This window comes from Pholis gunnellus (assembly GCF_910591455.1).
Source record: "Pholis gunnellus genome assembly, chromosome: 19".
In the NCBI taxonomy this organism is placed as follows: Eukaryota; Metazoa; Chordata; class Actinopteri; order Perciformes; family Pholidae; genus Pholis; species Pholis gunnellus.
The window spans coordinates 18,880,089-18,907,903 of NC_136546.1; the positions used below are offsets into that span (position 1 = coordinate 18,880,089).

Below are 27,815 nucleotides of genomic sequence, written 5' to 3' on the forward strand. Positions count from 1 at the left end.
TGCGTTAAATAGATTGTGGAAACTGCCTTTGCCAATTAAATTCTGACACAACAAAACACTTATCTCTGTTTTCTGCTGTCAGCATCTCCTCTGACACAGCTGCTAGCTGACATTAAAGATCAGTTAGACCTCTCTCCGTTTTCCTCTTCTGGGTGGTTAGATTTAGAAGCCGATTTATTTTGTTTCCTGCTCTCAACCCTCTACCTTTTCTACTCTTGTTTATTTTCATTACGCTGTAGCCGAGTTCATTCGCCCCGCACCAGTTTATGGAAACACAGATTACAAAAAGAAAATAGCAGCGAACCAGTGTGGCGTAGAGGAAGATCATTGATACAAGCGGACAAAGTGAGTTTCCTATAGGTAACAGTCTGTCATTTATATGTTGCCATATCTAACAAAGATAGATTGATAATGGCCCAGAAGTTAATGTTTCTCACATATTTCGGTCATTTCTTTGAACATTTCTTTTAGTTTTGAGGGCAGTGTTACTACACTTGTTGTTATTTGATTAGCATGCTTTCAGCAAACACGTTTACAATGTTTACTGAGGTAATAAATCAAGAGAGAAGTAGAGTCATTTTCTCATAGACTTCTATACGACCAGAGGAGTCGCCCCCTGGTGGACACTAGAGAGAATGCAGGTATTAAGACACTTCACTCGGAGGAACAGGAGGTTGCCCCCAGCCTACTACATGATTCCTGAAGTGTTTGAAATCTGAGGCTACTTCCCCGGCACAGACCTGTTTGCACTGCAGCAGGCTTCAATGGAAAATAAATAGTGAGCATAACATTGATGTGCTTATTCATTCAACAAGCACCACCAATGACAACATGTGCTTTTAGCTGAAAATGCCAGCTGTGGGATATTTACTGCATTACTGAGTTATGTATGTGTGTAACAGTCATATTTACAACATTTCTGACGTCACCTGAAGGCAGCAGCAGAGTGTAGACTAAACGACAGGGAGAAGAGACGCACAGCAGCCACAAAGCGACGCCCGCGTGAACTTCTCCCGGTGTCTCTCCACGGACAGATGAATGACAGGTGACTCGTGCCGCGGATTAATGCACGCGAGCGTCATACATTTATTTTCATTTTTTTTGTTGTGCTCGTGCATCACGTGAAGAGAGCTGAGATTTAAAAAAAAAAAAAAAAGAAGCTTTGTGCAACAGGAGCGCGAGGCAAACATCTCATCTGTTTGTTAATTCTTACTCAAACACGGGATGACAAAACGTAATGGTGAGTTTTTACTAAACTTGGAGCTGGGTGGGGGGGGGGGGGGGGGGGGGGGGGGGGGTGAATGGGACTAGATGCGGTGTAGCAGGAGGTGCTTATGTTGCTACAGGTGCCGTGTCTGTCTGTATGTCTGTCTGTCTGTCTGTCTGTCTGTCTGCACACCATAGTTCATAAAACAAGCCTCCCTCCAGCAGCTGCGCCCTTCATTGATGTTTTGTTCAGGTGTGATATTCTCTGTGTTTTAGGAAAACCACGCAGCTGTAATGAAATACAAAAACCATCATATAGTAGGCTACCATAAAATCATAATTTAATAAATAGCCTACTGCAGTTATAAAGTGTTTAATTGATACTATGCTGAGTAGCCTACTGCTTCTGGTTCCTGGATTATTTGTGAGACAAAATGTGCAAAGGTGACACTTTTAGGACCAGGTAACATCTCATGGGCACCCTTCTTTTAAATATATTATTCAAGGCGCTATTATTGTTCTGAAACAAATAGATGATCATTCAGTTTAATCATTGAGACAATCAGAAAACTAACCAATAACAGTTTGTATTTGATTTATTTTGTATTTTATTTCCAATTGCATGTTTAATTCTCATTGACTGTATATAAGAAGTGGACGTAGTCATCGTGACATCACCCATTGGTTTGTGGACTGACGTTTTGAAGACTCGAGTTCATCTCCATCTTGGTTTTTGGCCGTCGCCATCTTGGTTTTTTGCAACCAGAAGTGTAACGAATAAGCCTGTTAATCACCATGTAGCCCCGCCCTAAAGCATCCCCTGCTTTATGGTCTGTTTGACTCTAAATGGACCATCATTTACTAAATGAACATCATGCTGTATTGAAGAAGACTTGAAACTAGAGATTGAGACCATAAACTCATGTTTACAATGTTTACTGAGGTAATAAATCAAGAGAGAAGTAGAGTCACACGTGACATGACATGGACATGACCTCAGTGTCTACGGCACCAGGTTGAAGCACAGCTTGAAATAGCCTACTGCTGTTTCTTGGGAGTTTTGTTTTCGAACAATGCCTATTGTCTAATATTTCTACTGCTGACATTTGTGATGCGCGCTCCATCAAAAGACTATCTGTTGGATTGAAAAGTATGTAGGATCCTCGTGCTGTCCAGCAGGCAGTGATTAACCAGTGACAGCAGCAATGTGTCAGTACGTTTGGAAGTATTCTGGGTGTCACTAGTTGTGTCTAGCTGAGTCACACCCGCGTGTGTGTGTGTGTGTGTGTGTGTGTGTGTGTGTGTGTGTGTGTGTGTGTGTGTGTGTGTGTGTGTGTGTGTGTGTGTTATGGATCATGTCAGACTGAGAGGAGGGTAGAAAGTAAAGCTGAATGGCCATTTTGATGATTTGGTAGATTCGGTAGTGCTGCATGAATTGGTTCAAGTGGAGAGTGGGTGCACTGAGTCACTGTGTGTGTGTGTGTGTGTGTGTGTGTGTGTGTGTGTGTGTGTGTGTGTGTGTGTGTGTGTGTGTGTGTGTGTGTGTGTCTGAGGAGATAGAATAAGAGAGATTGAGTAGGTAGATAAGAATATATCTTTTATTTTGTACTTACTTATTATTTACCAGTCATCGTTGGTTTCTTTTAACCACCATGACTGTAACCAAGTGGTTATTATTGTAGCCATGTGTCGGCCCCCTCACCCTCATCAAGTACTAATTTTAACCCAAACCATGATGTTTCCCTAACCTTAACAAAGGTGTTTTGTACTATGGCCGCTGTTGCTGCACTACTCAAAGTTACTGCGAGGAACTATTATGTAGTGTTGTTTTTGGCGGCCCCTGTGGACAGACGTGGTAGTGTTTCATGTGGTCATATGGAGGCATCAGGGTTAAACTGGAGACCGGTTCATGAACAGTTCAAACTTCCTTGCAGTACCTTTTAAACATACTGGAACACTGATGAGTCCTTTCAGCAATCACGTTTGTCCAATGTGAATTCATGATTCCCAACCTATTTCTCTATGGGAAAAACTAAAAAATAATGAAAATGAGTGGGGCTTCCCTGTATGAGAGAAAAATCACACTTATTTTGACAAGTACTAGTAGTACTGTCATCCTTTTGAGAAAGGAAAACAGCTGTAGCTGGTGGCCTGTCCTCCTGAAAGAGGTCTTTGGGGATTCTGCCGTCCTCCATGCGGTTGCACGTGACCAAGCCGGCAAAGGCCTCTCTGCTTGAGGAGGCGACAGCGATGGGATCTTTGTTCCCATCCCTGTTGATTAGAGTATTCAACTCATTCCGGCTTCATTGACGTGTGTTTTTGGACAACAATGGAGCTGTATGCCGCTGGAGGAAGAAGATGTGTCAGGCTGTGGTACACACACACACACACACACACACACACACACCACTTGTAAGTAAAATGAATTAATTGTTCATTGTGCATGGGGTTTGTTGAAAATCAGGGAAACATAAGATATCACTACAGCGTAGGCTTATGCCGCATGGTTGTCTCTCTGCTGTATTAAGCAGCCCCGGCACAGAGTCATTACAGATAAGACGACGGACGGAGTGTGACAGAGCTCTGCGGTGCAAATGAAAGTATCACCGTTTCCAATCACAGCAGCAGATTTAAGCTTCCAGCAGCACTCATCATCGGGCAATAACAAACTTCATGTGTTTGCTTTAGAAATGCATTTTAAGGTGTTTTTCAAAAACAAGCACGCAAGCAGGTCACAAGTAAAATAATAGCTGGAGGTCTGGAAAGGAGGGGCATTGGAAGGGAAGAACAGGAGAAGAAGAAAATCATTTTAGCTCCTCTGCCGTAGTGTTTAGCAGACCGTGCTATTTGCCGTAGTGTGTGTCTCATATGAATTTTTGACTAAATAAAACAAATAAAGTTATCCAAAGTAATTTCTTTTTAAAGACGGTAGCTATATGTTCAGAATACCACCCATTAAATCAGTAAAGGAGTGTTTAGCTGTGAGCTAACTGTGCCGTTTCAAAGGTGGAGCTGATGTTTAGGTGCTCGCTGAATTCTTCATACGTCACACAACTGATGACAGCGAGTTTACTGTTTTCACAGCCCAGAGGAGGCGAGGGTGTGCCGGTCTCACAGTCCTTGCACTTGTGCTATCGGGGCTCACTCAAGCAGCACATTTTATGCAAAAGTGTTGCGCGAGAGAGAGTGGAATACAAATCGGAGCATGTGGTAATCAGTCATTATGCCCTCAGCCTGTCACATCATTCATTTCAAAGTCTTTATTCAGCCCCTTCAAAACACAGCGGCGCTTCACGAAAATGACTTGGGGTAAATAGAGAGAGCAGAGTGCAGACGGGGGGGGGGGGGCACGGTGTGAATATACAGCAGACCTGTTAAGCCAAGTTCACACTACATGACTTTCAGAGGTGTCAGTGTGCTGTGCTGGTCACGCCACACAACTCACCGTCCTGCAATTGAGTCTTTTAAGTCATTGTGGGTTTCACACAACATGGCTGAGCGGCGACAGGGCGACACACTGCGAGATCCGTCTGGTCTCCAAGGAGTGACACGGTACATGACGTAATGCCACGTGTGAGACATGATATATATATATTTTTGTTCAAGCAATCTGCTTTCCTTGTAGTTGTGCTCGTTGATGTTGCCGTTGGCACACGTGTTTTCACAAAATGGCCGGTTTGCACCAGGCTCTAACCGCCGGTTCTGACCAAGTGAGGCCGATGCAGGAAGTGTCTTAAAACTTGCATCCTCTCTACTGATCCAGCAAATGTATGCAAATACGCACATATTTAATAAGATAATGCTTCATTTACATATTCAAACGTATATATATATATATATAGGTGCTATGCTGTTGACTGCTGAGGCAATATTGTGATATGTTTGCTGGTTGCTTTACTGGTGAATAAACAAGAGCACGGTGTAACTGTGCAGTTGTTAGTGAGGCTGAGTCAGCACTACCTCTCTTCCTATCGTTCCAATCAAGGACATCAAATCAATCGTGTACTCTTTGCAAGGCGCCATTGAACACCGCGTCGTAGACGGACGGGGCAGCGTGGCCTCGCACGCCGCCCGTCATCCTTCGACAGCAGCAACGCGTAACTCTTTTGATTCCCGCTCACTTTCCCATGAGTCACTCTGCTCACTGAACGCACCGTTGCCTTTTGCTCATTTCATTTGTGTAGAAAGTCAGAAACAGCACGAGGCAGAGAGGCTCACCGGCGAACAAATCAACAGTTAATCTCATTGACAGTATTGACGAGGATGATTACTGTTTGTAATTCCAGGAATTAAAGACACAGTTCACCGATGAAAATGTATTTTTTGCTCTATTATTACATTAATTGTGTCACGTTTTACTGAGTCAATCACGTCTCAGAATCATAATGGTGATGCGTACGCATACATGGAATGTGACTCCGGACGTGTACTAAGGACATAAAGGCAGCTCCAGATGATCCTGGCTCCCTAGTGTAGAGATGAGCTTCTCACTTCAACCAGCTGTGCAGAGACTTGATTGTGAACTGGAAACTGACGGCTTCAACAACACTGTATGCCGCAAGTACAGTAGTACAGTAATATCGGCCGGTGAGATGTCTGCCTTCTCTCCTATGTGACGGGACTATATGGCACTCAAAGCGCCGAAAAGATACACTTTAAAAACTCAACAGCAATTATTTATCATGACCTTGTTACTCAAGATAATCCACAGCTTGTTACGAGCAGCTTGTTCTGCATTTCTCATCTAAAGTTCTGTGATAATCAGGCGTTATCTTTATCTTTTTTGGAGTAAACTGCGGAAATCTGAATGTATATAGAATGTATCTAATTTCACAAAGGTTTACTTTAATAAACGAGTGAGAGACACTGAATGCTGTGAGCCTCTTCAGATCCTTGTCTTTCACAAGACGCACCATTTAGCATTGTACATATCGAGAAGAACGTAATCTGGCTTTTATGTTGGAATCTACCTTGTTTTTTGTTATTAAAAATGATCAAAATACAACCTGTTTTTAGATCTGCAAACTTCACAACAGCTGCATGCTGGGGCCAAAACAAGAGATGACAAAGGACGCGTGATTGTGGAATCAAACCTAAAATTAGCCCCATACACACACACGCAGCCACATCCAACAACAGAGGAGACGCTGCAACAGCAAATCAGTGACGCAGTGCTGCTGATTCTCCACATGATAGATGTTGCAGCCTGTGTGGGGCTTGTGCTAATGCCAACTCATCCTGTATAGAGCGACAGTCAAGAACCGCAGGAAGGACAGATTTATGCTTCCGAGTAGGAAAACCTTCCGCTGCCGTGTCACACGTGCCGTCTCTCTCGCTCAGTTTTATATGTTCATTTATACCAATGTCTCTGTGAAGCACGTTGTTCAAAACAGGAAATGCAGCTAAGCCCCAAATCAGAGTTGACATCTTGAAACTTTCCTGTCGCACCAAACGAAGCCAAAGAAAAAACGTTATTCAAATAAAAGGCGGATTTCTCGTGGTGCTGGCAGCTGTCTGTGCTGCGAGGGATCCGTGCGTTGACCCCTCCATCACAGTGTGAATTACATCCTGAAAGGGACTGTCAGTCAATGTCTGAGATGGAGTGAGTGTTGACATTCTCCTCTTCAGGAGAGCTCTGAGGAGGGTCCTCGTCCCCCAGAAAGAGCCAGAGAGACACATTTAGCAGAAGAAGTTCTGCTTTATTCAAACAAAACGGATCACGTTCATTTTAAACTACTGCAGGGAATTTGACAGTGAATTTATTTTCAGGGTGAAGACTGGAGTGTTAATATTTCATATGTATTGAATCATTAAAACGCTTTTCTTTCCAATTATGGGTTGTAGAATGGAATGTTTTTTTAATAAATGATTACTGCTTTGTGTGTTAAGTGCCGGTGCAATGTTACAGGCAGGAGCATGCTGTTCCTACACATTAAAGCTGCATTAGTAGACTTCTTGACCGCTTGAGGAGCAGCGGCAGGAAGAGTTTTGAAGTGTGTGGAGCGGTCCTGCTTTAGTGTTTTCCACAAGATTTTTGTGAGATTATGGTGGAAGTTGGACCTTTAGGGGGGTCCGGGTGCATGCTCCCCCACAAAAATCACTTGTTGTACATTTTTAAAGTTAAATGCACCAATGTGGTGCACCTTGAGAGGCAAATTAGGAGACTAGATATATGAGGAACTTTGTTCAATCATAAACACATTGGTTGTTTTCGCATCAATTAGAAAAATGGTCTTTGCTGCTCTTCCTCTTATGATGCATCGGGCCCTTCTCTTTCTATGATGAAGATGGAGTGTTAGTACAACCTGCATGTCAAAACATCTTATTGGATGTAAAAATGAAATGAAGCTACGCATCCTTTCATCCTTCTCCAGCCACTTCCTCTTGTCCTTTCAACACTTTGAAACCGTTTGTTCCCTTTTCGGCCATATTAAGTGGCATCACTCTTTCTGACTTCACCTTCTCATTTCTCTCTGCAGTCATGTCTCCTCTCTCCCTTCAGTCATATGTGGTGCCTGGGCCCCTCGTCAGCGGTGTGAAAATTCAGTCATTACTGAGTTTCAAAGATGGAATCTGACCGTTTTTAAAGGTTGAGATAGAGCGTGTGCACGTGGGCCGAACGGTGCCCCGGTGCTTCAATTGCATGCGTGCCAGAATGTTGGCAGTTTCTATGATGACGCAAAATCCCCCCCTTGCAATCTCCACTTTGGAAAGGTCATCCATTTTCCAGGTGATATGACAGCTGAGTAATGGCCCTCAACCGGCGGGCTCCCCAGGCGTGACTGGTTACTCTGCAATGATTTAGAGCTGAGGTCCCTCAAGTATCGCTCTGAATTTACCATCGTTATAAAAGCCGGTGTCCGACTCCGGCAGCGTCTTTGTGTTTGCAGAACTGTAGAAGCATCGTCAGGTTATCTACATGTAGATACTTTGCTTATCAAAGTGCTCTAAATATACTCTCCCTACTTGTAGAAGTGAAGCGCATGTATACGCTGATAAACTGATCAAATAAGTCTTGAACCTGAGGATATGGTTCATGAACAGTGTGTCTGTCTGCTATGATTTATCTGTGCATTGATCGGAGCGACAAGCAGCTATTTCTGGAGCCAACATGCGGAGAAAATACGAAGGTGAAGAAAAAACTGCCACACTCTGACTAGGAAAACTCTAAAAAGTATCACCCCTCCCCCCCAAACTAGCCCTGAGACATAACCTAGCATTGCACTTACAAAGAGCGTGAAAGCAGATGATGCACTGTGTGTTAAGCCTGAATAATTACAACAGAGGCTGGTTGGAAATGTGTTTGTGGAAACAGACGCTGGAAGATGAAAAGGGGAGTTGGGTGTTTTGGGCTCAGTAAATTCTGCCGCTGACAGAATGAGCTCCCAGCTTGACTCGCATTCAAGTGTTTCTGCGTTTATTAAGTGTTCACAATTTGGAAACTCGGTTTATGTTCAACATTTGAGGCACTTCAGCTGAGAGTCTTGTTGCTGGAGTGTAGCAGCTGCTACCACCACTCGGGGCACCCGTCAGTGGCTTAAAGTTACTCTTTAAAGTCCCCAAGACACTATTTTGTCTCGTATCGACTTGCCTCCTGTTGCTGCCTCACTTGACTTATCTGCTTATATAAAGTTCAATAATAATAATAATGCTCATTTGCATTCACACAAGAGAATTGCAGAACCGCATTATTTTGCGTGTGCAAAGTGTGAGACAGATAATATGAACGATAGATACACGGTTGCATTTAGAGAAGAATATGTATGACATAAGTAATAATAGTTTGTTTTACTGCGATGAGGCAGCAAGAGAGGAATTGTCGTTGGGCTTTGGCGAGTCTTCTTAATGCTTCAGAGACACTAAAGAATATTAATAGAGGTTCGGCTTTTACAGGAGCGTTAATCATTTCTGAGGTGTTGAGAAGATCAAACCAGAAGGATGCAGCCGGACACAACGCTGTGAGGAATGACATTGATCACAGATGGGTGATGTGTTTGGATATTTAATGTGTATTCATATCAGCCCTTACGTCCACTTTTTCTTTGCTGCCTTATTTCCTCCACTAGCTCTTCCTTTTCTCCTTTCCTCTTGTACCGTCTCTTTTTTTTTGTACCTCCATTAAGTCTCTGTCAGCGAAAAAAAGACATTACTGGATGCTTGTGAGTATAAGCATTTATCATAACTTTCTAATCAAAGTAGCACTTGTCTAAGTTGTAGCATTACCAATTGAAAGCAGCAACTTCAAATGAGGTGCATGTCATCGTGGGCTCAGACTGCTTCAGATAATGACAGCGCTGCTTCATCAATAACAGCCGTCCACTCTTGACTATGGAGGACTAAATTGTCCCAGAAGGCTTCATATCCCCCACCCTCCATTTAGTCTTGCCCTTCCAAAGTTACAAACTGGAGGAGGAGGAGGAGGAGGAGGAGGAGGAGTGAAAGCGTTTTGGGATACAGCCCGTGTCTTAAACTATAACAATGAGAGTCCTTACAGCAGTGAGACAGCAGGAGCCACACAGCTCTCCTGCTGGATTGTGCTTTGAGAGATAAGTCACTGATGACTCATCTTGGATTCAGCAGAGGAGCGGCCTTTTTTTTTCTTATCTTTCTCTCAACTCTGCCAAGCAATGAAACCAGCCAGGACTCACACACTGAAAGACTTTGCTGAGGTTACTGTTTGTTCAATGATTCTAAATATAGTTCCCGGTCATTCACCAAAAGCCTTTGCTTACTGAGTAGTGGTACTTTTCATTGTTGTGTTTGCAAACACGCGATTATGAACTGGAGTAATGTTCACAGAGAGGCGACGTCCCTCCCCTTTCCAGTGGACCACCACAGGACCTAATCAGCATCCAGAGACTTTCCTGAAGTTATCTTTTAAATTGACAAACATCATTACGTGTAATGCACAATTCACATGGGATCAAAAAAATGAATCAGAATGGAGTTAAACCGTGAAATCTGTGCCGATACTGCAAACAGTTGGTACAGGTGGTGCAAACATGGTATTCTTAAAGTGCATTACAAAATAAGCACTTGATATCTACAACAGTAGTATTACTAGTATTATTATAACTATTCGGAACCCCATTGTACACTGCAAGCTGATTTTTTTTTTTAAGTTTGGGTTCAAGCTCACTTCTACCCAGGTTGAGCATTTCTTGCTGAATGAAGTAGAACGTGTTTTTCATGAACTTGTGAGTGCAGGTGCAGAGAAGGCCTGAGGCAGGTTGACCAGTCCATCCATCACCACACTCACTGGAGTTTGACTGTATGAATCCTTGTCCGCTACGTCCTAAGAGAAAAGGAAACAGGACATAATCACGCCTGTTACATAATAGTACCTCTGACTATAATGAAAAGCATTTTACATACAATGTGACATTGTATTTTAAGTTACCTTCTCATCGATCCAAAAACCAAGACACTTGTACTCCGTGATTCTTTCAATATTTGTACCATTTGTAGTAGAGATGATTATCATAATCAATATTATTGATGAAAAGCGGGGATTTAGTTTTATCAGCCTTAAGAACTCATTTATGAATATTGTGAGCAACTCAGCACTTGGCACTAAGTTAATTTCGGGTTGCCAGGCCTGTGTTTATCCCTCTCCAGAAGGACACTCTAGTTTTCTATTTTTAGCTCTTTAGTTCATCAGGTAGAGCAGTGTTTCTCAAGCGGTGGAAGGAGTACCCCTAGGGGTACTTTGGAGTACCGCAGGGGGTCGGTGAGATTTAAAAATTAAATCAAAGTCATGCATTATTCCTAAAATCATTATACTATAATAAGTTTAATAAAGATGTAAGTTTAATAAACTGATTTTGTAATCAATATTCCGATTTTTAATACAATCATTAACTGCTAAAAATATCAACTTCCTCAACAAACACTTTTCCTTTCTTTTTTACGCAGTCGTTTCAAAAGGGGGTACATCACTTCTGGAGCTTTCAGTCATGTCATGGCCTTCTTCAGCAGTAGAACGTTGACAGTACTTTGCTGCAGGTACTACTAAGTATGAAACCAAAGTATGGAAGTCAGTCACATGACAGCAGGAGGTTGTGGTTGGAGGAGGATGGTTTCCTCGGCATCCTCGTTGATCTTTCTCTGGCCGTCCTTTCACTCCTGGTCTATGACCTTTGACCTCCTCCCAGTGGAAGCTGTGAGTAGTTTTGACCTGGTGTTCACAGGCTGATGCTGCTGCTGATGTGTGTTTCTGGTGTTGTATGTTCTGACAGTCCAGCTATCTAAGGGAGACCCACCGGTGGTCACTGATCTTCATTTGTCTTAATGAGTCTGCTGTCTGTGTTTTTTCCCCCGGATGGACCTGGCTGTATTGGACAGTCTGGTCCACCTGTCTGTGATTACCTGTAGGTTCAGCTGACGTTGTGTTGAGAGGTTGTACAGGGGCAGCAGGCAACCGTGACCACTGCGACAGCCACCAATTAGCTGCTCCGACACTTCTTCCCTCCTCAGTGTGTTTCAGTGGTAACGCGCGGCTCCACGGGCCTCACAGCGTCAGCATGCTGTGTGCTGTGTTTAGAGAGGTGAGCCTGACACAGAATAACCACTTAACAACAAAACCTTTTCAGTTTAAATTCTGTTTATCTTGCAGAATGAACACATAAATCCTCATTTTCTTGTTGAAACATAACAAACTGGGAAAGTGCCGTTTGGGGCTGAAATAGAAAGGAAGTGCTCACGATACGGACGTTAATGGTGAGAACAAAAGAGGAGAATGTGTTCGCCCGAGAGTCCATTCCCAACTTTGTGTTATTGCAGAAAAAAAGATTTAGTTGAGTTTAGAGCGTTTAGAGTCTCTCATGTATTTTGCCTGTTTTGTTGTTTCAGACTGACCTTTGACTCTGGAGGAGGGAGCGTTGTCTCCCTGGGAGTGATTCCGGGTCCGGGGATGGACATGGAAAGCTTCCCAGGGGGGAGCGCCTCGGGACCCAACATCACAAACTGCACCGTCCCACCTGGCGGCAGCCTGCAGGCGGTCCCGTTCACTGACGGTATGGCGACGTTGGTGGTTGTTCTCAGCCTCCTCACCCTCCTCACCGCGCTAATCAACGCCGCCGTCATCGCCGCCATCTGCACCAACAAGAAGCTCCACCTGCCCGCCAACTACCTCATCTGCTCCCTCGCCGTCACCGACTTCCTGGTGGCGCTCCTCGTGATGCCCATCAGCATCCTCTACATCACCATGGACACGTGGACCCTGGGTCAGGTGGTGTGTGAGTTGTGGTTGAGCGTGGACATGACCTGCTGCACCAGCTCCATCCTGCACCTGTGCGTCATTGCCCTGGACCGGTACTGGGCCATCACCAAAGCTATCGAGTACGCTCGCAAGAGGTCGGCCCGCCGCGCCGCCATCATGGTGGGGATAGTCTGGGTCATCTCAGTTTTCATATCCATGCCGCCCTTATTCTGGAGGCAGAGGCCTAGCAGAGGCAGCTTCCAGCAGTGCATCATAGAGCACGATCACTTGGGATACACTATATACTCTACTGTTGGGGCGTTTTACATTCCCATGATCGCCATTCTTATCTTATACTACAGGATTTACAACGCCGCAAAAACGCTGTACCAGAAGCGCGGCTCTTCTCGGCACCTCAGCAGCCGCAGCATGGGCAGTCAGAACTCTGTGGACCATTGCCGTGTCTCCCACACATTCTGTGTGTCCGACTTGTCCAACTCAGATCCTACGCTGGCTACCGACAAACTCAACACCACCATCCGCATCCCGTCCTTTGAGACGGACATGGACGGGCAGGATGAGAAGAACCAGATATGCACCTCACGCGAGAGGAAAGCAGCTCGCATCCTCGGCCTCATTCTCGGGGCCTTCATTTTCTGCTGGCTGCCTTTCTTTTTAAAGGAGGTCCTCGTGGGCCTGCGGATGGTGCAGCCCTCTCCGCTTCTCTCGGACTTCCTGACTTGGCTGGGTTACATCAACTCTCTCATCAACCCTCTGCTGTACACCAGCTTCAATGACGATTTCAAGCTGGCTTTTAAAAAGCTACTCAAGAGAAAAGAGCATGTGTAGGTTTGAGTTTAAACACACCAGAGGGAATGTATACACCTTACATTTAGTTTCAGTCTGTATACTGGCTATATGGAGTGTGATGTTGTGCTTTTCAAGTAAAAGAAGTTACATCTCAACACACTGTGTTTTTCTCAATAAAATAATTATTTATAACTACTGTTCAATATACGTGTATATATAAATAAATATTTTATTCCAACTGAATGTAAACAGCTCCCTCAACTCTGAGCTTATATACGGTTTATTATGCCCATGTAATTGTATCTTTATTTATTTGTTTATATATATATATATATATATATATTCCAACTGAATATTGATTTGTTTACAGTATATATATATATATATATATATATATATAGTTTAGTTCCCTGAACTCTGCGCTTATATACGGTGTTATATGTCCGTGTAATTTTATTTATTTGTAAACAGTGATAGCTCCCTGTACTCTGCTTGTTTATAAAATATATATATATATGTAAAAAAAAAAATATATATATATATATATATATATGTAAATATATATATGTATAAATAAATAAATATATATATATATATTTTTTTTTTTACATATATATTTTATAAACAAGCAGAGTACAGGGAGCTTTTAATATAAATATATACAGTATATATATATATATTAAAAAATATATATATTTTGATATACATATATATATATAAATACATGTGTGTGTATGCAGGGGAAAGGAATAAGGGAATAAGTACATTCAAGTCGTGTCATTCTTCAATATTATAAACTAATCCGGAAGTGACCTCTGCAGTCACTACGTCATACGTACACATCATCACGTGCTGCAGAACGTAGCTACGCTGTGGTGGTACGCGCTGGAGCTGGGTGTGAAGATGGCGGACGAGGAGGCCGAGCAGGACCGTAGTCCTGAGAACGGTGTCAGTGAAACTATCGGGGAACTCAGACAACGGCTGCAAGAGCTGCAAGACGTGGTGGTTAAAGACAGCAGAGAGTCCCCAACACAATCCTCCTCCGAGTACTGCCAAGAGTTTTGTAGGGTGAGTTCATATTGAACGGTAGCTAACGAGATAGCATAGCTAGCATTCACGTTAACGGTAACATAACGTTACGTCCTGGTCTACCGGATAACCCAGTGAGAGGTTTGGCTTTTTAAACAATGCAACGGTTGACGTTACAGAGTTAAACTATGTGCAGTGGTCAAACGTCAGAATAATCGGTCAAACAGAATACGTATGATTCAAATCTGTCCGCTGACATCGCTAGCTCAGCTAGCTAATGGCACACGCTAGCTCACAGCTGTGTCTGCAGGAGGTGTAACGTTAGTTAAGCTTAATGTAATTGATATTAAAAGTCTTTTACATATATATAGTTGTATGTCACCGACTGGTTCCAGCAGACTAATACCTGCACGTATCCAAGGTGTGATACTATTAATTATTCCCAGTAATCAGCCATAACGGTGCGACTGCAGCTAGCCAACGTTAGCTCTTAGCCATGGTATGTTTGGCTACATGCGCGTGCCCGTGAGTATAATTTCCCTGATTGTCCATTAGCAGATCGGATTTGTCTTGTATTTAACAGGTTTTGTAGTAGCCCGTGCCATGCATTTCGCAGTCAACAACAATGTCAATATAAAGTTGACTTCTTTGCCTTAAATGCACCGAATATGTTGAGATTGTACAGGATAACAGCACGGATTTGAGTTTTTCTCCCCCCGATGCATTTAGCTGTGTGTACGTGCCAAATAAAACGCACGCTTTGCAGAAGCGACACGGCGTTTTTTGACCCAAAGTTGCACCCTAAAGCAATCCTAAATATACAGCCAGGCAACCCTCGAGTCCTGCACGGTGCCCCATTAGTAAGCCATCTGCACAATGCAGTTGTTAAAGAGATGTGGTTAGTGTGTAGAGAGTGTGTGGAGGGCGGATCTGCACCAAAGCATCTCCATTCAAAGCATCTCCATTCCTATTCTTGGTTGGAGGAAAAATGATGTCCTCTGTCTCCAGAAGTGAGACTCGATGCTGTGAAGGAAAAATGCATATGCTAGATAATCCAAAAATAATGTGTACACAGGTGTTAAAACATAATTATTAAGACAATGTATTCACAAAGGACAGAAAATGTGTTTTTTGCTTAAAAGTTGATTCATGTGATGTGTTGTTGCCTCTAGTTTCATTATTATTATATGTATGAGTGATGGTGGTCGTGGTAACAATGCACTCTTGAAACAAAATGAGCCCAAAACCAACTATTTCATTATTTACACACACTGAGACAGGAAGGCAAACAACGAGTTTATCACTCACAAAATAAGAGTTTAAACATATTTCTATATTTTGACACTTAAATACGAGCTTACCAACTCATTTGTTGAAGCTATAAACTAAATGAATGACTGTACTTGGATGAAGCACACCAATGCTGGTGTTATTATTAACATTCCTAACCAAACGTATGAATTCTGCCTCTAACGAGACACTCCTGCTCTACTCCTCTACCCACAGCGCCCATCGTTTTAACTTTTTCAGTCCCCACTGCGTATTATTACAAGCACAGCACATCACAAGCCGTTTCTCTCATTTCTGGGATTTAAGCACATTACAACATCTGGTGAATCCTCGTTAATGACCAGCAGTGTGTCTCGATGAATCATTGAGTTGTTTTCCAGCCACTGAATCTGAGTTTCTACCGCTGCAACCGAGCAGCAGGTAGTGAGGCTGAGGGACCGCGGGGGGGGGGATTTCTTGTCTCTCTCCTGTGGTCTGATGAAGTAACTCCATCAAGTTCAGTGACCCGTGCCGTACAGATATTATCCGAGCTGCTGTAGTCGTCATGTTTGTCGAGGCTTTAGTCGAGGGGAGGTGGGCATGAAGTCGTCTCTCAGCTCCTTGACCGGTGTGCAGTGGGAGGACTTAGTTTCAGACCTGGGGGTGAAGTTACACTGAAGTTAAACTGACTTACTAACAGAACTAAGATCATCTCTAGAGTCTGTCACCTGTTCTTTTGTGTGCCTTTGTGAACGGTACGGCTATGATTTTGATGGTGATATTAAAAATGAGATGATAAACTTAAACGGAACTTACGGGTGTGAAATTTCACAACAAGTGCTTACACACAGCTTGAGAAGCGCGCTGTTGTTTGAGTAGAGGAGACATTGCAAATGAATGCTTTCGTATCTTCACGCCGCCGCTCCCCGGGGAATGTTTGTGATCTCGAGTAACCACGATTGGACGATGTGAGAAACAGAAACACCCGCCCAGCCCGTGTCACGCAAACTACGACATCACTCAGTCCACCTGTGACAGTACAGTGGTGCTACAGAGTGGATCATCACAACACTGAGTTAACTGCACCGCTGTGCCCAAATAACTGGTCCCTCACTTATTTCATACACTTGTATATTGCAGTGAAATGCTGTAATGTAGGATTGTCGTACAGGGAAGGCTCAGTGTTTATTCATGGTTATTTTAGCACATAGCGATGCATTAAAATGTGCTTGGGTGGGCTCAGGACGTCACTTATTATTAGTGAAGTTGAGCCACTTGTTTGTGTCCTTGATGGAGAACCCAGAAACAACACTCAACCATCACCGTTTCCTGAAATGATTGTGTGTAACAGCCTCTTAGATAATTAGGTGTTAGAATATGTTGATATTCAAACAAAAGCAGCTGTCTGTCTAACTTGACAGACAGTTTTCAAAGCTGACAGTTCTGTGGAACATTTATCTGAAGGCAGACTGATCCATGTAAGTACGTCAACAGAGCGCTGAGAGCACCGAGCCTCTGAAGACGAGCGGGTTAAGCACGCCTCTTAATCAGAGGATGTTTTCTTTCAACCAAATCCAAAACTGCAGCAGCTCCTCTGGTGTGAAGGAAAAACCCCCAATACCCCTGCTAGGTCGCTATGCATCTGAGAGGAACAGATCTTTGTCCACAGATTACTTCCAGGACCTTTCCTGGCTGCTCCCCACGATCGTCCTGTTTTTAACCCAATGTTTTCCTTCTGATGTTCCCGTAGTGTGTTTTTGTTTTTATGGGATGAAGATATTTAGATCGAACACATCTTCAACATCTTAGGTGGAAAACAATAATACCATATCATGTTCAGTAGTACTTATTTTAAACATCGTGCAGTATTACATTTCATTTGTATGTGCAATATTTTTATTGATCTGTGTGCAGTGTGACTTTCTACCACTCCTTCAATATCTCTCTTAATATCACGCTCAATATGACTTTTCTACTTTAGTTGAATTTCTTTACTTTATTTGTTTACCTTCCTCTTGTTGCTATTGTCTTCTATGTTGCTATGGTGTCACTTCTATTTCTTTTACACTTATTCTTCTGTTTTAATCATTAATGAAACTATCACAAGAATTTCCTTCGGGATTAATAAAGTTCTAATTTATTTTATCTTTTAAAAACAATCCATTACACTACATTTGTACAAATAGTATCTTCTGAACGGCATTGTACTTTGCAATGGCTTGCTTTGTAAATGGACTTTTGAGTCGAGTTTGTTCTCGTATGTCGGGTCTCTCTCGGGTCTCTCTCGGGTCTCTCTCGGGTCTCTCTTGGGTGTTAAAGAGCCCAGAGTGAGAGGCTGTGTGTGGAGGATCATGAGTGTGTAGGCTGAAGTTCAGACATGTGAGAAGCAGCGAGCGCGCTCTGTAAACAGAGCTTCTCTTGGCTCGCTTCCCTTCGTGCAAAATGTCCAGCCTCACAAAACTGCATCTGCTTTTCTGACCACGGTCAGCGTTGATGTTCATAATGTCGAGGAGGCTTTAAAGCTGGGAAGCGAAGTAGGTATTTGTTTTCTCATCACACCAAGTACAAGTATTTACTCTACAGTACTTGCCGAGTACCGGTACGAGTACTAAAGTTCTAACGATCTTTGTTGCAGAGATTTTAACATGCAACCTTTGGTTTCTATTTTCAACATGCCGGTTCAAAGTTGTCATTGCAAACAGCATTTCTGTGACCTGTAGTTTACTAGGTGAGTGACCGTGGTTCTCTCTCTCTCTCTCTCTCTCTCTGTGTAGACACTGCTGGAGTATGCGGGCCGCTGGAGGATAGAGGAAGAGCCCTTGGCGCTGGTGGAAGTGTACGTAGTTGCCCTGCTGAGCTACGCCCAGGCCTCTCCATACCTCTCGCTGCAGTGTGAAAATGTTCCTCTTGTGGTTGAGAGGCTTTCACTGTGAGTACCATGACTGATGTGATTAACCGCTGATGAGATATAGGAGCTTAACCCCCCCGTAATTCTATCAGTTTCATGTTTAAAGTGCAGACACGGATCAATATTATGTTTTTGTTGATCGTCTTGCAGGAGTTTCGTGGAGCTTCTGCTCTCACTGAAGACGGATGTTCCCGACGGCTTATGGAAGCAGTTCAAGTCATGTGTGCAGGTATAACCGAGGATTCATTTAAAATATAAAATATCATTTAAAATACAAGACCTGAACTAAAACATGACAAAACACTTCCTTTTGTTGATGTAATAACAGGATTGATGCTATGTACACGCTGCTCTGGTCCTTAAACAAACTAAGAGTTGAAATATCTCCACAAACTGCATTAATCGCTGTTATTAAGTCGTCTGACAGGAGGAAATCTGACTTTAGTTTAACTAATTAACCCTGTTTTACATTTGTAATTCAAACGTTTGACTAAATGGACTTTAGATACTTTATGCATGTTATCTTCTGAAGTCCTGCAGCTTTCCTCTTGTGTTCAGTTTGCTTACAGTGCGCTGCAGGAGAACAGAGTCACCCAGCTGTCCCAGCTCTCCGCTTTGGGCCAGTGTGACGGTGTCTGGACCCACAGAGTCCTGCGAGGCCTTCTCTCCGAGGAAGACCTGCAGACTGAACACGGTGAGCTCCTGCGCTGGTTCTCACGTTTCCAACAGGCATTTGTAATTTCTCTCTTTAATGGTAACAGATATCCAGAGTTATTGTGGGGTTAGAATGACATCAGCCGGGATAGACGGAAGATCTTTTAGCTTTTAGTCTGATCTGCAGAATAACATTTTCTAAGCAGGCTCAGAGGATGCAGGAGATGACAGTAAGTTCTTGATTTCAGTGTCGATGAACACAGACATCCAGAGCAGCATGATGTACTGTGAAAGCTATTTTCATAAATTAGGACGCATCTCCTTCACCTTTCACATCCAGACCAGTAGTCGATAAATCCTCGTGAGGAGCTGTGGCACCGAGCCAGCGTTCTGTAAGAACAAAACGTGTCTGGTGCCGTTTTATTCACCGGCACATTTACAAAAACTCTTCAAAAACAAAGCCCTAGACAGATCTTAAAATGTCATCACTACTTTTTAGATGAGCAGTCTTCTCAACAGGATGAGTGCTGACACACACAAGAGAGTCTGAGTGGCCGTACAGAGCCGTGAATAGCAGGTAGGATTATTTATAAAATGTGAATTATCCCTTCTGTTTTTTCAGTTGAGGAGTTCCTGGTGCAGGAGGGCCCGGTGCTGTGTGAGATGAGAGTGAGACAGCTGATGAAGGAGGATCAGCAGGGGAAGGCTGCTCTGCTGGCCAAGGTGTGCTCCGAGTGTCGCGCCTTCCAGGGAAAGGGACTGTTCAAGCAGATGTACCTCGTCTGTCTCTGCGCTACCTCAGATCAGGACCAGCTGATGGACGAGGTGAGTGGAGCTGCGTAGTTTGTTTGTTTGTTGTTGCTTTTAAACGTACAAGAAAATCACACCCACTGGAGCTTTGTATGGTATTAGTTTAATCAGGCAGACCTGAGTAACAGTCAGACTTTGCCGTGTTATGTTACGATGTTCTACTGTGTACAGGACTTTCCTGTAATACGTTTCTCTGCCACACGATGGCAGACTACACTTAAAAACAATTTGAGAGACACCACACATGGTGCCTCCTATTACTTTATGAGTATTAGATGATGGAGCTTGTGGGTGTTTTCCTCAAAAGGGATAGATAAAACCCGCTGACTGTGCACATGTCATCCGTCTGTGCAGCTTTCCAAGGAGGATTGCCGCGACGTGTTGGAGATGATCTGCAACCTGGAGTCGGACGGAGACGAGAGGGCAGCGCTCAGCTTGTGCTCGGCCTTCCTGACCCGACAGCTTCTCCAAGGAGACACGTACTGTGCCTGGTAAGAAATCACAAGACGACGAGGAGAAGATTATCATTTTTGAGGAGAGTGTGAGGAAAAGACCGAAGTTGTTCATTCAGCCCATAGTCGGTATGCGGCGTCGTTAACGCCCACTTGTCCTCGGCTGACAACGCTCTTCTCTTCCGTGTTTGTGTCACTGTGTCTTGTGTGTCGTTGATAAATGGAGTATTTAAAGGCTGATGGTCAGTATGAGCGTGAATAGATTGATTTAATAGATATTAAGACAACACGGACAAATGAACGACCAATGAACTCCGTTTCTTCTATCCAGGGAGCTCACTCTGTTCTGGAGCAAGCTGTTGAAGAGATTGGAGCCGTCGGAGCAAGCGTTCCTCGACCGATGTCGCCGGATGTCGTTACTTTCTAAAACCGTGTACCACATCCTGTTCCTCATTAAGGTCATCCAATCAGAGGTCAGTAAACAGTCCGCTGTCAAGAACAAGTTATCATCACCCTTTTAATTCTCAACCGTCTTGTTCAACATAGTTTCTCTAATACTTTTCAGTTTAAAGCAAATCTTTTTTCAGTATCAGAACTCACTGCATGGAAGCTTGAAAGGCGGTTCTGTGGCTTTAATTCATCATTATTTATAAATTAACAACATTGTAAATTAAGAGATGAGAAAGTATCTGTTTACTTATTGGTAGGCAACATGCACAACCTTCTCTTCTTCTTTGACAAATTCTCCTTTTTATAGAGAGACCGTACAACACTGCTGTTGAGACGACTCCTCGTTACACGGGCTTTGCTTTATTATTTGTGGTCCCAGGTGCTCCGTGTGATCGGCTTCCTCTTTTTTGTTTCTCCATAGATTGACAGCGTTGGACTGCCGGTGTGCATTGAAATGTGCATCAGGGCTCTGCGACTGGAATCGAACGATGGAAACACCAAGGCCACGGTGTGTAAAACTATTTCCTGCTTGCTTCCCACCGACCTGGAGGTCAAGCGAGCCTGCCAGCTGACAGAGTTCCTCCTGGAGCCCACGGTGGATTCCTACTACGCTGTGGAGACTCTTTACAACGAACCAGATCAGAAGGTGGAGGAGGAGAGTATGCCGGTTCCCAACTCGCTACGCTGCGAGCTCCTGCTGGTTTTTAAAACCCAGTGGCCTTTTGACCCGGAGTTCTGGGACTGGAAGACACTGAAGCGTCACTGTCTGGCTCTGATGGGTGAGGAAGCTTCAATAGTGTCATCCATTGACCTGCTGAATGATACCGAGGACCCCGAGGAAGAGGAAGACTACCTCAGCCAGGGGGGGTTCAGGAATATCCCGGACCACGTCAGCAGCGGCACCTATGAACTAAACGATATAACCGACAAGAAACAGAAGAACAGAGAAATGAAGAAACTGAGAGAGAAAGGTTTAATCTCTGCCAGGTTCAGGAACTGGCAGGCGTACATGCAGTACTGTGTGCTGTGTGACAAGGAGTTTCTGGGCCACAGGATCGTACGCCATGCACAGACTCATCTGAGCGGCGGCGTGTACAGCTGCCCGATATGTACTCAATCCTTTACCTCAAAAGACACGTTGCTTCCCCACGTGACGTCGCACGTCAAACTGTCGTGCAAGGAGAGGCTGACCGCCATGAAGACAAACAAGAAGTTGGCCGATCCCAAAACGGCGGCCCCCGTTATTGCGGCGCTGAAGTCTAAGATGGAAAACAAAGTTCATCAAAAGACGGAAAACAAAGTTCATCAAAACGGTGCCTCCTTGGGTCAGAATCGGGGGTTGAGGCGGAGCGTTCCGGCCAAAGTGGCCAGGTGGAACACGGACAACAGCGATGACAATGTGTGCCCGGTTGGGAAGTGCAGAAGGAGCTTCAAGTTTTTCAGAAATCTGGTCGCACATGTTAAAGGTCACGGGGACAACGAGGAAGCTAAGACCTTCCTGGAAATGCAGAGCAAAAAGGTCGTTTGCCAGTACTGCCGCCGCCACTTTATTAACGTCACCCACCTGAATGATCACCTGCAGGTCCACTGCGGCGTGAGGCCTTACATATGTATACAGTTGACCTGCAAGGCGAGCTTCCTGTCAAACACTGAACTCTTTCTACACAGGAAAACACATTCTGTTTTTAGAGCTAGATGCATGTTTCCCAACTGCGGCAAGATTTTCAACGAGGCCTTCAAACTGTACGACCACGAGGCCCAGCATTATAAAACGTTCACTTGTAAAGTCGCGGAGTGCGGAAAGGTTTTCCATTCGCAGCCCCAGCTGGATTTGCACCAGGAAGGGCACGCCACGCAGGAGGAGGAGAGCCCGTCGTCTGAACACGCCTCTCAAAATATGCAGCCCGGCCCTTCACTCATTGAACAAATGCTTTCTAATCACGCTCCCGTTAAACAAGAGACTTCACAAGAAACCCGGGAACCCGAGAGTGCCGGTAATTCAAGTAACGGAAGGCCGCCGGTGTCCATCGAGAGCTTACTGAAATCCCCTCAACCGCCCGTGGAAACCTTCGGACAATACAGAGTCAAGCAAGAAACGGAAAAGCCGCCTTGCTCAATCACCGGTCGGACACAGAATTTAAATCGTTCTGTTATTCAGCCGGCGAATTCCCACTTCTCAGATCCGAACGGACCCAGATGTGTTTCAGGTGCTCATCCTTTTGATAACATGAGACCGCCCCAACAGAATCAACCAGTACCTCCGTTTGAAGCTAATCTAGGTAACGTGTCACATAGCTGTAATACCGGTGTCTTGCCACAAATGTTCCCCAGTAATACTGGATCGACGAGTTACAACTCCGACTGCAACTTACCGTTGTCGGGGCCGCAAGGGCCCATGTGTAGTAGCAGCAACCCGTTGACATTACCGTCGTCCCAGAACTCCGTAGAGCCAGCAATGTCCCAACCCCTCCCCCCAACAGTAACCCCTCAGCCACTGACTGGGAACAGATCGGAGAACTCCGCGACGTCCTCGGCGAGCTCGGGTCCCCCGCCGGGACACAGGGAGCGCTTCCACTGCCCGTTTGAAACGTGCACGAGGCACTACAGCTCCTACAGAAGCGTGGTCAAGCACATGAAAACCATCCACTCGGATTTCTACGAACAGTGGAAAGTTGCTCGGACTAAAATCAAGATCACCTACGCTCCGGCACCGAGCGCGTCATCTGTTGGGCTTCTCGGTCCGGCCGCCTCGGTTCAGAACCAGCCGGCCGGCGGTGTACCAGTTCATGCGGTCCAGAGGCAGAACGTCATCCAGTCGCCTCCTTATATTAACATGGGTGTGCGGTTAAACTGTTCTGCTCTACATTCCCATTCCCTATCTGCCCACAACCAGAATGCTTCAGTCCGGATGGAGAACGTTTCAAATCCCATTGGCCTCGCTCAGCTGGGAAGGGACACGACTCCGATAACTACGCAGTCCCAAGTGTCGGGCCGTCAAACTTGGCTCTCGGCTCGTGGAACCGAACAAATGCAAAACTGTAGCTCTTCCCAAGTCTATCCGTCTAGCATGCGAGTCGATTCCTTGCAGTCGCCACAAAATAGATCCCAGCCGGTCGTGCCCTCGTACATGGACGGTGCTAAGGTAGCGTCCCAACAAGCAAAAGACCTTATTCCGCCATATACGTCACAGATGCAAAGCAGTTTAGTCTCCGGTTCCAGGGCCCCAGAAAAAACAAAATCAATGCAAAGTAATATGCACTCTCATTTTCCCTCTCCGGTCAGCGCGAGCCAAACGCACATCAACAACCAACCTCTAAAGGGCCCGGCAGTCTCTGTAAACAACCCTGACATTCAAAAGCCAGCCAAAAAGAACAGAAGGACCAAATGGCCGGCTATTCTTAGAGACGGCAAATTTGTTTGTTGCAGGTGTTATAGACAATTTGATAGTCCCAAATCCCTCGGAGGCCATTTGTCCAAGCGTGTGAGCTGTAAACCCTACGACGAGTCGGAGCTCAACACAGACCTGCCCGCTTCCTTTCTTGACCTTCTCAACTCCGAGCAAACGGTTAACGCCGCTCAGCCACAGGCGTCCTACAGTCCTCCTGCGGTTTATCAGGAGAAGCCCCATCAGTCGGTAACAAATGGTTCAGCAGCTGCAAAAGAGTACCCCGCCCCTAACTATTCACAAGATAATTTGCCAGTATATGGCAACGGTGAGTCAAACGATGACATTCTTAAGCAGATCATGGCTGAATCCAACTTGTCCGACCTTTTTGTTAACACACCTGCTCCCCTGCCATTGTTCCAAAACCCTTGTGTTCCCTATTTAGGTGGTGAACGCTTGCCAGGGAGCTCCGTCATACAGCATACAGAAAATATCCAGGTGAAGCAAGAGGCCGATTCGTTCGGTACGGCCCATTATCAGCCTCACATCAATGCATTTGCTGGAAGTGAGTTTCCCGACCCACTTCTCTCTCAGATTCTCAAAGGAGATCCTTCCACCGCTGCCCCTGAAAGTGGTCTCCACTGTGGACAACTGAACACACAGAGCTTTACCTGTTTCAGAGAGACCTCCACCCCGAAGCAGGAGGTCCCGAGCCCCGCACAGGTCCCGGCAAACGATGCGGATCTTGAGCCCGGTCAGTTATCCGCCGGCCAGCAGCAGTGGATGACAGAAATTCAAAGTGCATTTGAAAGGCTCGATTTAGTCAGAGACTTATCTGAACAAACGTCCACTCCCGTGAAACAAAGTGACGTCCCCACGCAAAGCCAAACCGTATTCCCAAAGGCCTTTCTCATGCCGTTTGCCTGTGAGAACTGCCCATTTAGTTCCATATCAAGTGAAGCGCTTTGGAAACACCTCGCCAAAGCTCACAACTACCCGCTTGAGATGGTGAATGTGGTCAAGAAAAAGTACGGTCAGTACGCTCCTTTCAAGTGTGAAAAATGTAGCAAAAGATTCACCCGTAACTCAAACCTGCGCGCTCACTACCAGTCCATTCACAAGTTATCGGCTAAAGAATTTGCAGACCTGGATTTCAAGCGCAGAGAGGCCAAAGCTGCTGCAACTGCTGCTCTACAAAAATCTATATCTGCAGCAGCGCAGACCCCGACGCCCACTTCGCTCCAAGACGGGATAAAACGAGAGTATGCATCGCAGGCGTTCGTATCGCTCACTAACCTGGACATAACCAATCAGAAATTTCAAGATGACAATCGCTCCACAGTCATTCAGCCCTTGCAAACCGCTCCCATGCACAACCAAGCGATGACGCCGCCGGTGCAGGCCCACAGCTCCACGTCAACCGGTCAGTCAGCAGCACAACCGTGGTCTCATCCTCAGCGTGCAGGTGGCAAACAAGTTCATGCCCATTTGCCCGAAATGTCAGCTCTTCTCACCCAGGCTCTGTCTGCCGCGGCTCAAGCCGACGGGCCTCCGACTCCCAAAACACAATCCGCCGTCAACGGGCAGGCGGCCGTTAAGCCAAGCATAGACATAACCAAGAAGACGAGAGAGAAGAAGGCCCACTCGGGGGGCGCCATGAGTCCGTACAGACCCTATCGCTGCGTTCATCAAGGTTGCGTGGCGGCCTTCACCATCCAGTACAATCTGATCCTCCACTACCGGGCCGTTCACCAGTCCGCTCTGTCGGCCCTGGAGGTGAACAAAGAGCAGGACCAGAGCGACGACCAGGATGAAGCGACGGACCACAGTGAGGAGGAGCCAGATGTGGTTCTCCCCCACATTTCAGAGTTCAGATGCCAAGTCAAAGACTGCTCCCGAGTTTTCCAGGAAGTCCCCAACCTTTTGCAGCATTACTTGCAGCTGCACGGTTTCAGCCTGGATAAGGTCGGCAGCCTCTTGTCCAGCATCAAGCTCGGCAGGTTTGCTTGCAGCCAGCAAGGTTGCACGGCCTCCTTCACCGCCTTCTGGAAGTATATCGCACACGTCAGAGAACAGCATAAAGATATGAAGCTGGCCAAAGCGGATCAATTCAATAACTCGTTCAAGTGTGAAATCGAAGGCTGTGACCGTACGTACGCCACAAAGTCGAACATGCTCAGACATTTCATGAAGAAGCATGAGGACCTGTACCAGACCAAACTAAATAATCAACAGATAAACGAAGACAGTATTAAACCGACCGCTAAGCCTTTGCATTACCAAATTACCAAGACGAGTAATGGGAAGGAAAACATAGAGAGCAATAAAAAGATCCTCCAGAAGGCAAGTGACACAAAGCGAGTGAGCAAGGGGAAAAGCAACCACTGGACTAAATATGGAAAACCCTCCCTGAAATCTAAAGTAGAGGCATCTTCAATGTGCACCAAGAAAGTTCCTCAACAATACCCATGTATGATTAAAGGCTGCGATTCAGTCATGAGATCCGAGCGGAGCATATTAAAACATTACCTGGAGCACGGACTGTCAGAAAAGTACCTGGAACAGCAAAGGAGCCACTTCATATTCTGCAAAAAGTTCCCCAGGCAGAAGTGCCGCTCCATCAGAAGCGACGATTCCAAATCGGAAAACACGTCCGACCTGTCGGACAGCGAGTTGACGTCAGACGCCGGCCTGGAAGGAGGGGCTTATGGGTATAAGAAGCCCGTCCTGCGCAAGAGGACCTCGCCAGGGTCCCCCGCCACAGTGTTCGAAAGCAAATTATCCAACGATGAAAGCTCGGATGGCTCCGTGGTGGTCAAACGCAAACGGGGACGGCCGCGAAAACTGGTTGGAAAATCCGTGAAACGCAAGAAAATCCCACGCACGACCAAGGTGGAAGTAGCGTACAGCCGGGACGACGAGTCCGACTCCTCTTGTCCTGCGATAATGCAGGACGACAACGCTCAGCTGGCCTCTTTCAAACCGATGGGATTCGAAATGTCTTTCCTGAAATTCCTGGAGCAGTCGAATCAATGTGAACGCCCGTTGACCGTGAAGGTCGGCGTCCCAGAAACGTGGAGAAAGACGTCGGGTCTGAACTCCAGAGACACGTGCGTCCGGTTCAGCAACCGGCAGAACATGAAATCACTCAGCAAGGTCAAAATAATAATAGACGGGGCCTTTTCGGGTATCACCGACCTCATGTTGAAACAGCTGCAGGACACGCGACCCACAGTGATATTGTAAAAAAAGAAAGAAAAAGTGACTCCCTCATTTTAGTTTTTGTAAAGCAGAACCTCAGGACTAGAATGAGTAGAACCTGCTGCAGACTGGTGCCCGACATGTGAAATAGTTTTTACACATCCGGCTATTAAAGAAATCAAACACGTTGTTTTGGATTATACTGTATTATCTGTACAATTTTTTTGTCTTTTTTTTAATGAAAAAGTATATAGCATGTTTTTATTTATGGACGTTCAAAGAGTTCCCTGGACATCGACGATGTGACGCGGGCTCTTTGCTGTCTTAATAATCCCTGTGGGACGTAGAGGCGAACTTTGAAATGGATTGTATTGTTGTGTGTAGCTCGTGATTCTCAGATGTTGATTATTGTGTGTTGGTTATATAGTCACCCGCTGCCAC

At 45.2% G+C, this 27,815-nt stretch overlaps 2 protein-coding genes across 2 annotated transcripts; both read left to right on the plus strand.

Moving 5' to 3' along the window:
* Positions 1-12,118: 12,118 nt before the first annotated feature.
* On the plus strand, positions 12,119-13,255 carry htr1e (5-hydroxytryptamine receptor 1E; the record flags this gene model as incomplete). Its single annotated transcript, XM_079179794.1, has 1 exon — positions 12,119-13,255. One exon carries the CDS (start codon positions 12,119-12,121, stop codon positions 13,253-13,255), a length of 1,137 nt encoding a protein of 378 aa, XP_079035920.1.
* Positions 13,256-14,101: 846 nt separating this feature from the next.
* On the plus strand, positions 14,102-27,815 carry znf292b (zinc finger protein 292b). The gene is made up of 8 exons (XM_079180080.1): positions 14,102-14,284; positions 18,289-18,443; positions 18,573-18,651; positions 18,981-19,116; positions 19,699-19,901; positions 20,241-20,377; positions 20,670-20,811; positions 21,210-27,815. The coding sequence occupies exons 1-8, from the start codon at positions 14,120-14,122 to the stop codon at positions 27,417-27,419; spliced, it is 7,227 nt and encodes a 2,408-aa protein (XP_079036206.1). The 5' UTR covers positions 14,102-14,119; the 3' UTR covers positions 27,420-27,815.

Excerpts from the sequence above, each read along its gene's own strand:
- znf292b (XM_079180080.1), top strand. The coding sequence starts at position 14,120 with ATGGCGGACGAGGAGGCCGAGCAGGACCGTAGTCCTGAGAACGGTGTC. Across the intron at positions 14,285-18,288 it reads ACTGCCAAGAGTTTTGTAGG|ACACTGCTGGAGTATGCGGG; the intron begins GTGAGTTCATAT and ends CTCTCTGTGTAG. Across the intron at positions 18,444-18,572 it reads GTGGTTGAGAGGCTTTCACT|GAGTTTCGTGGAGCTTCTGC; the intron begins GTGAGTACCATG and ends ATCGTCTTGCAG.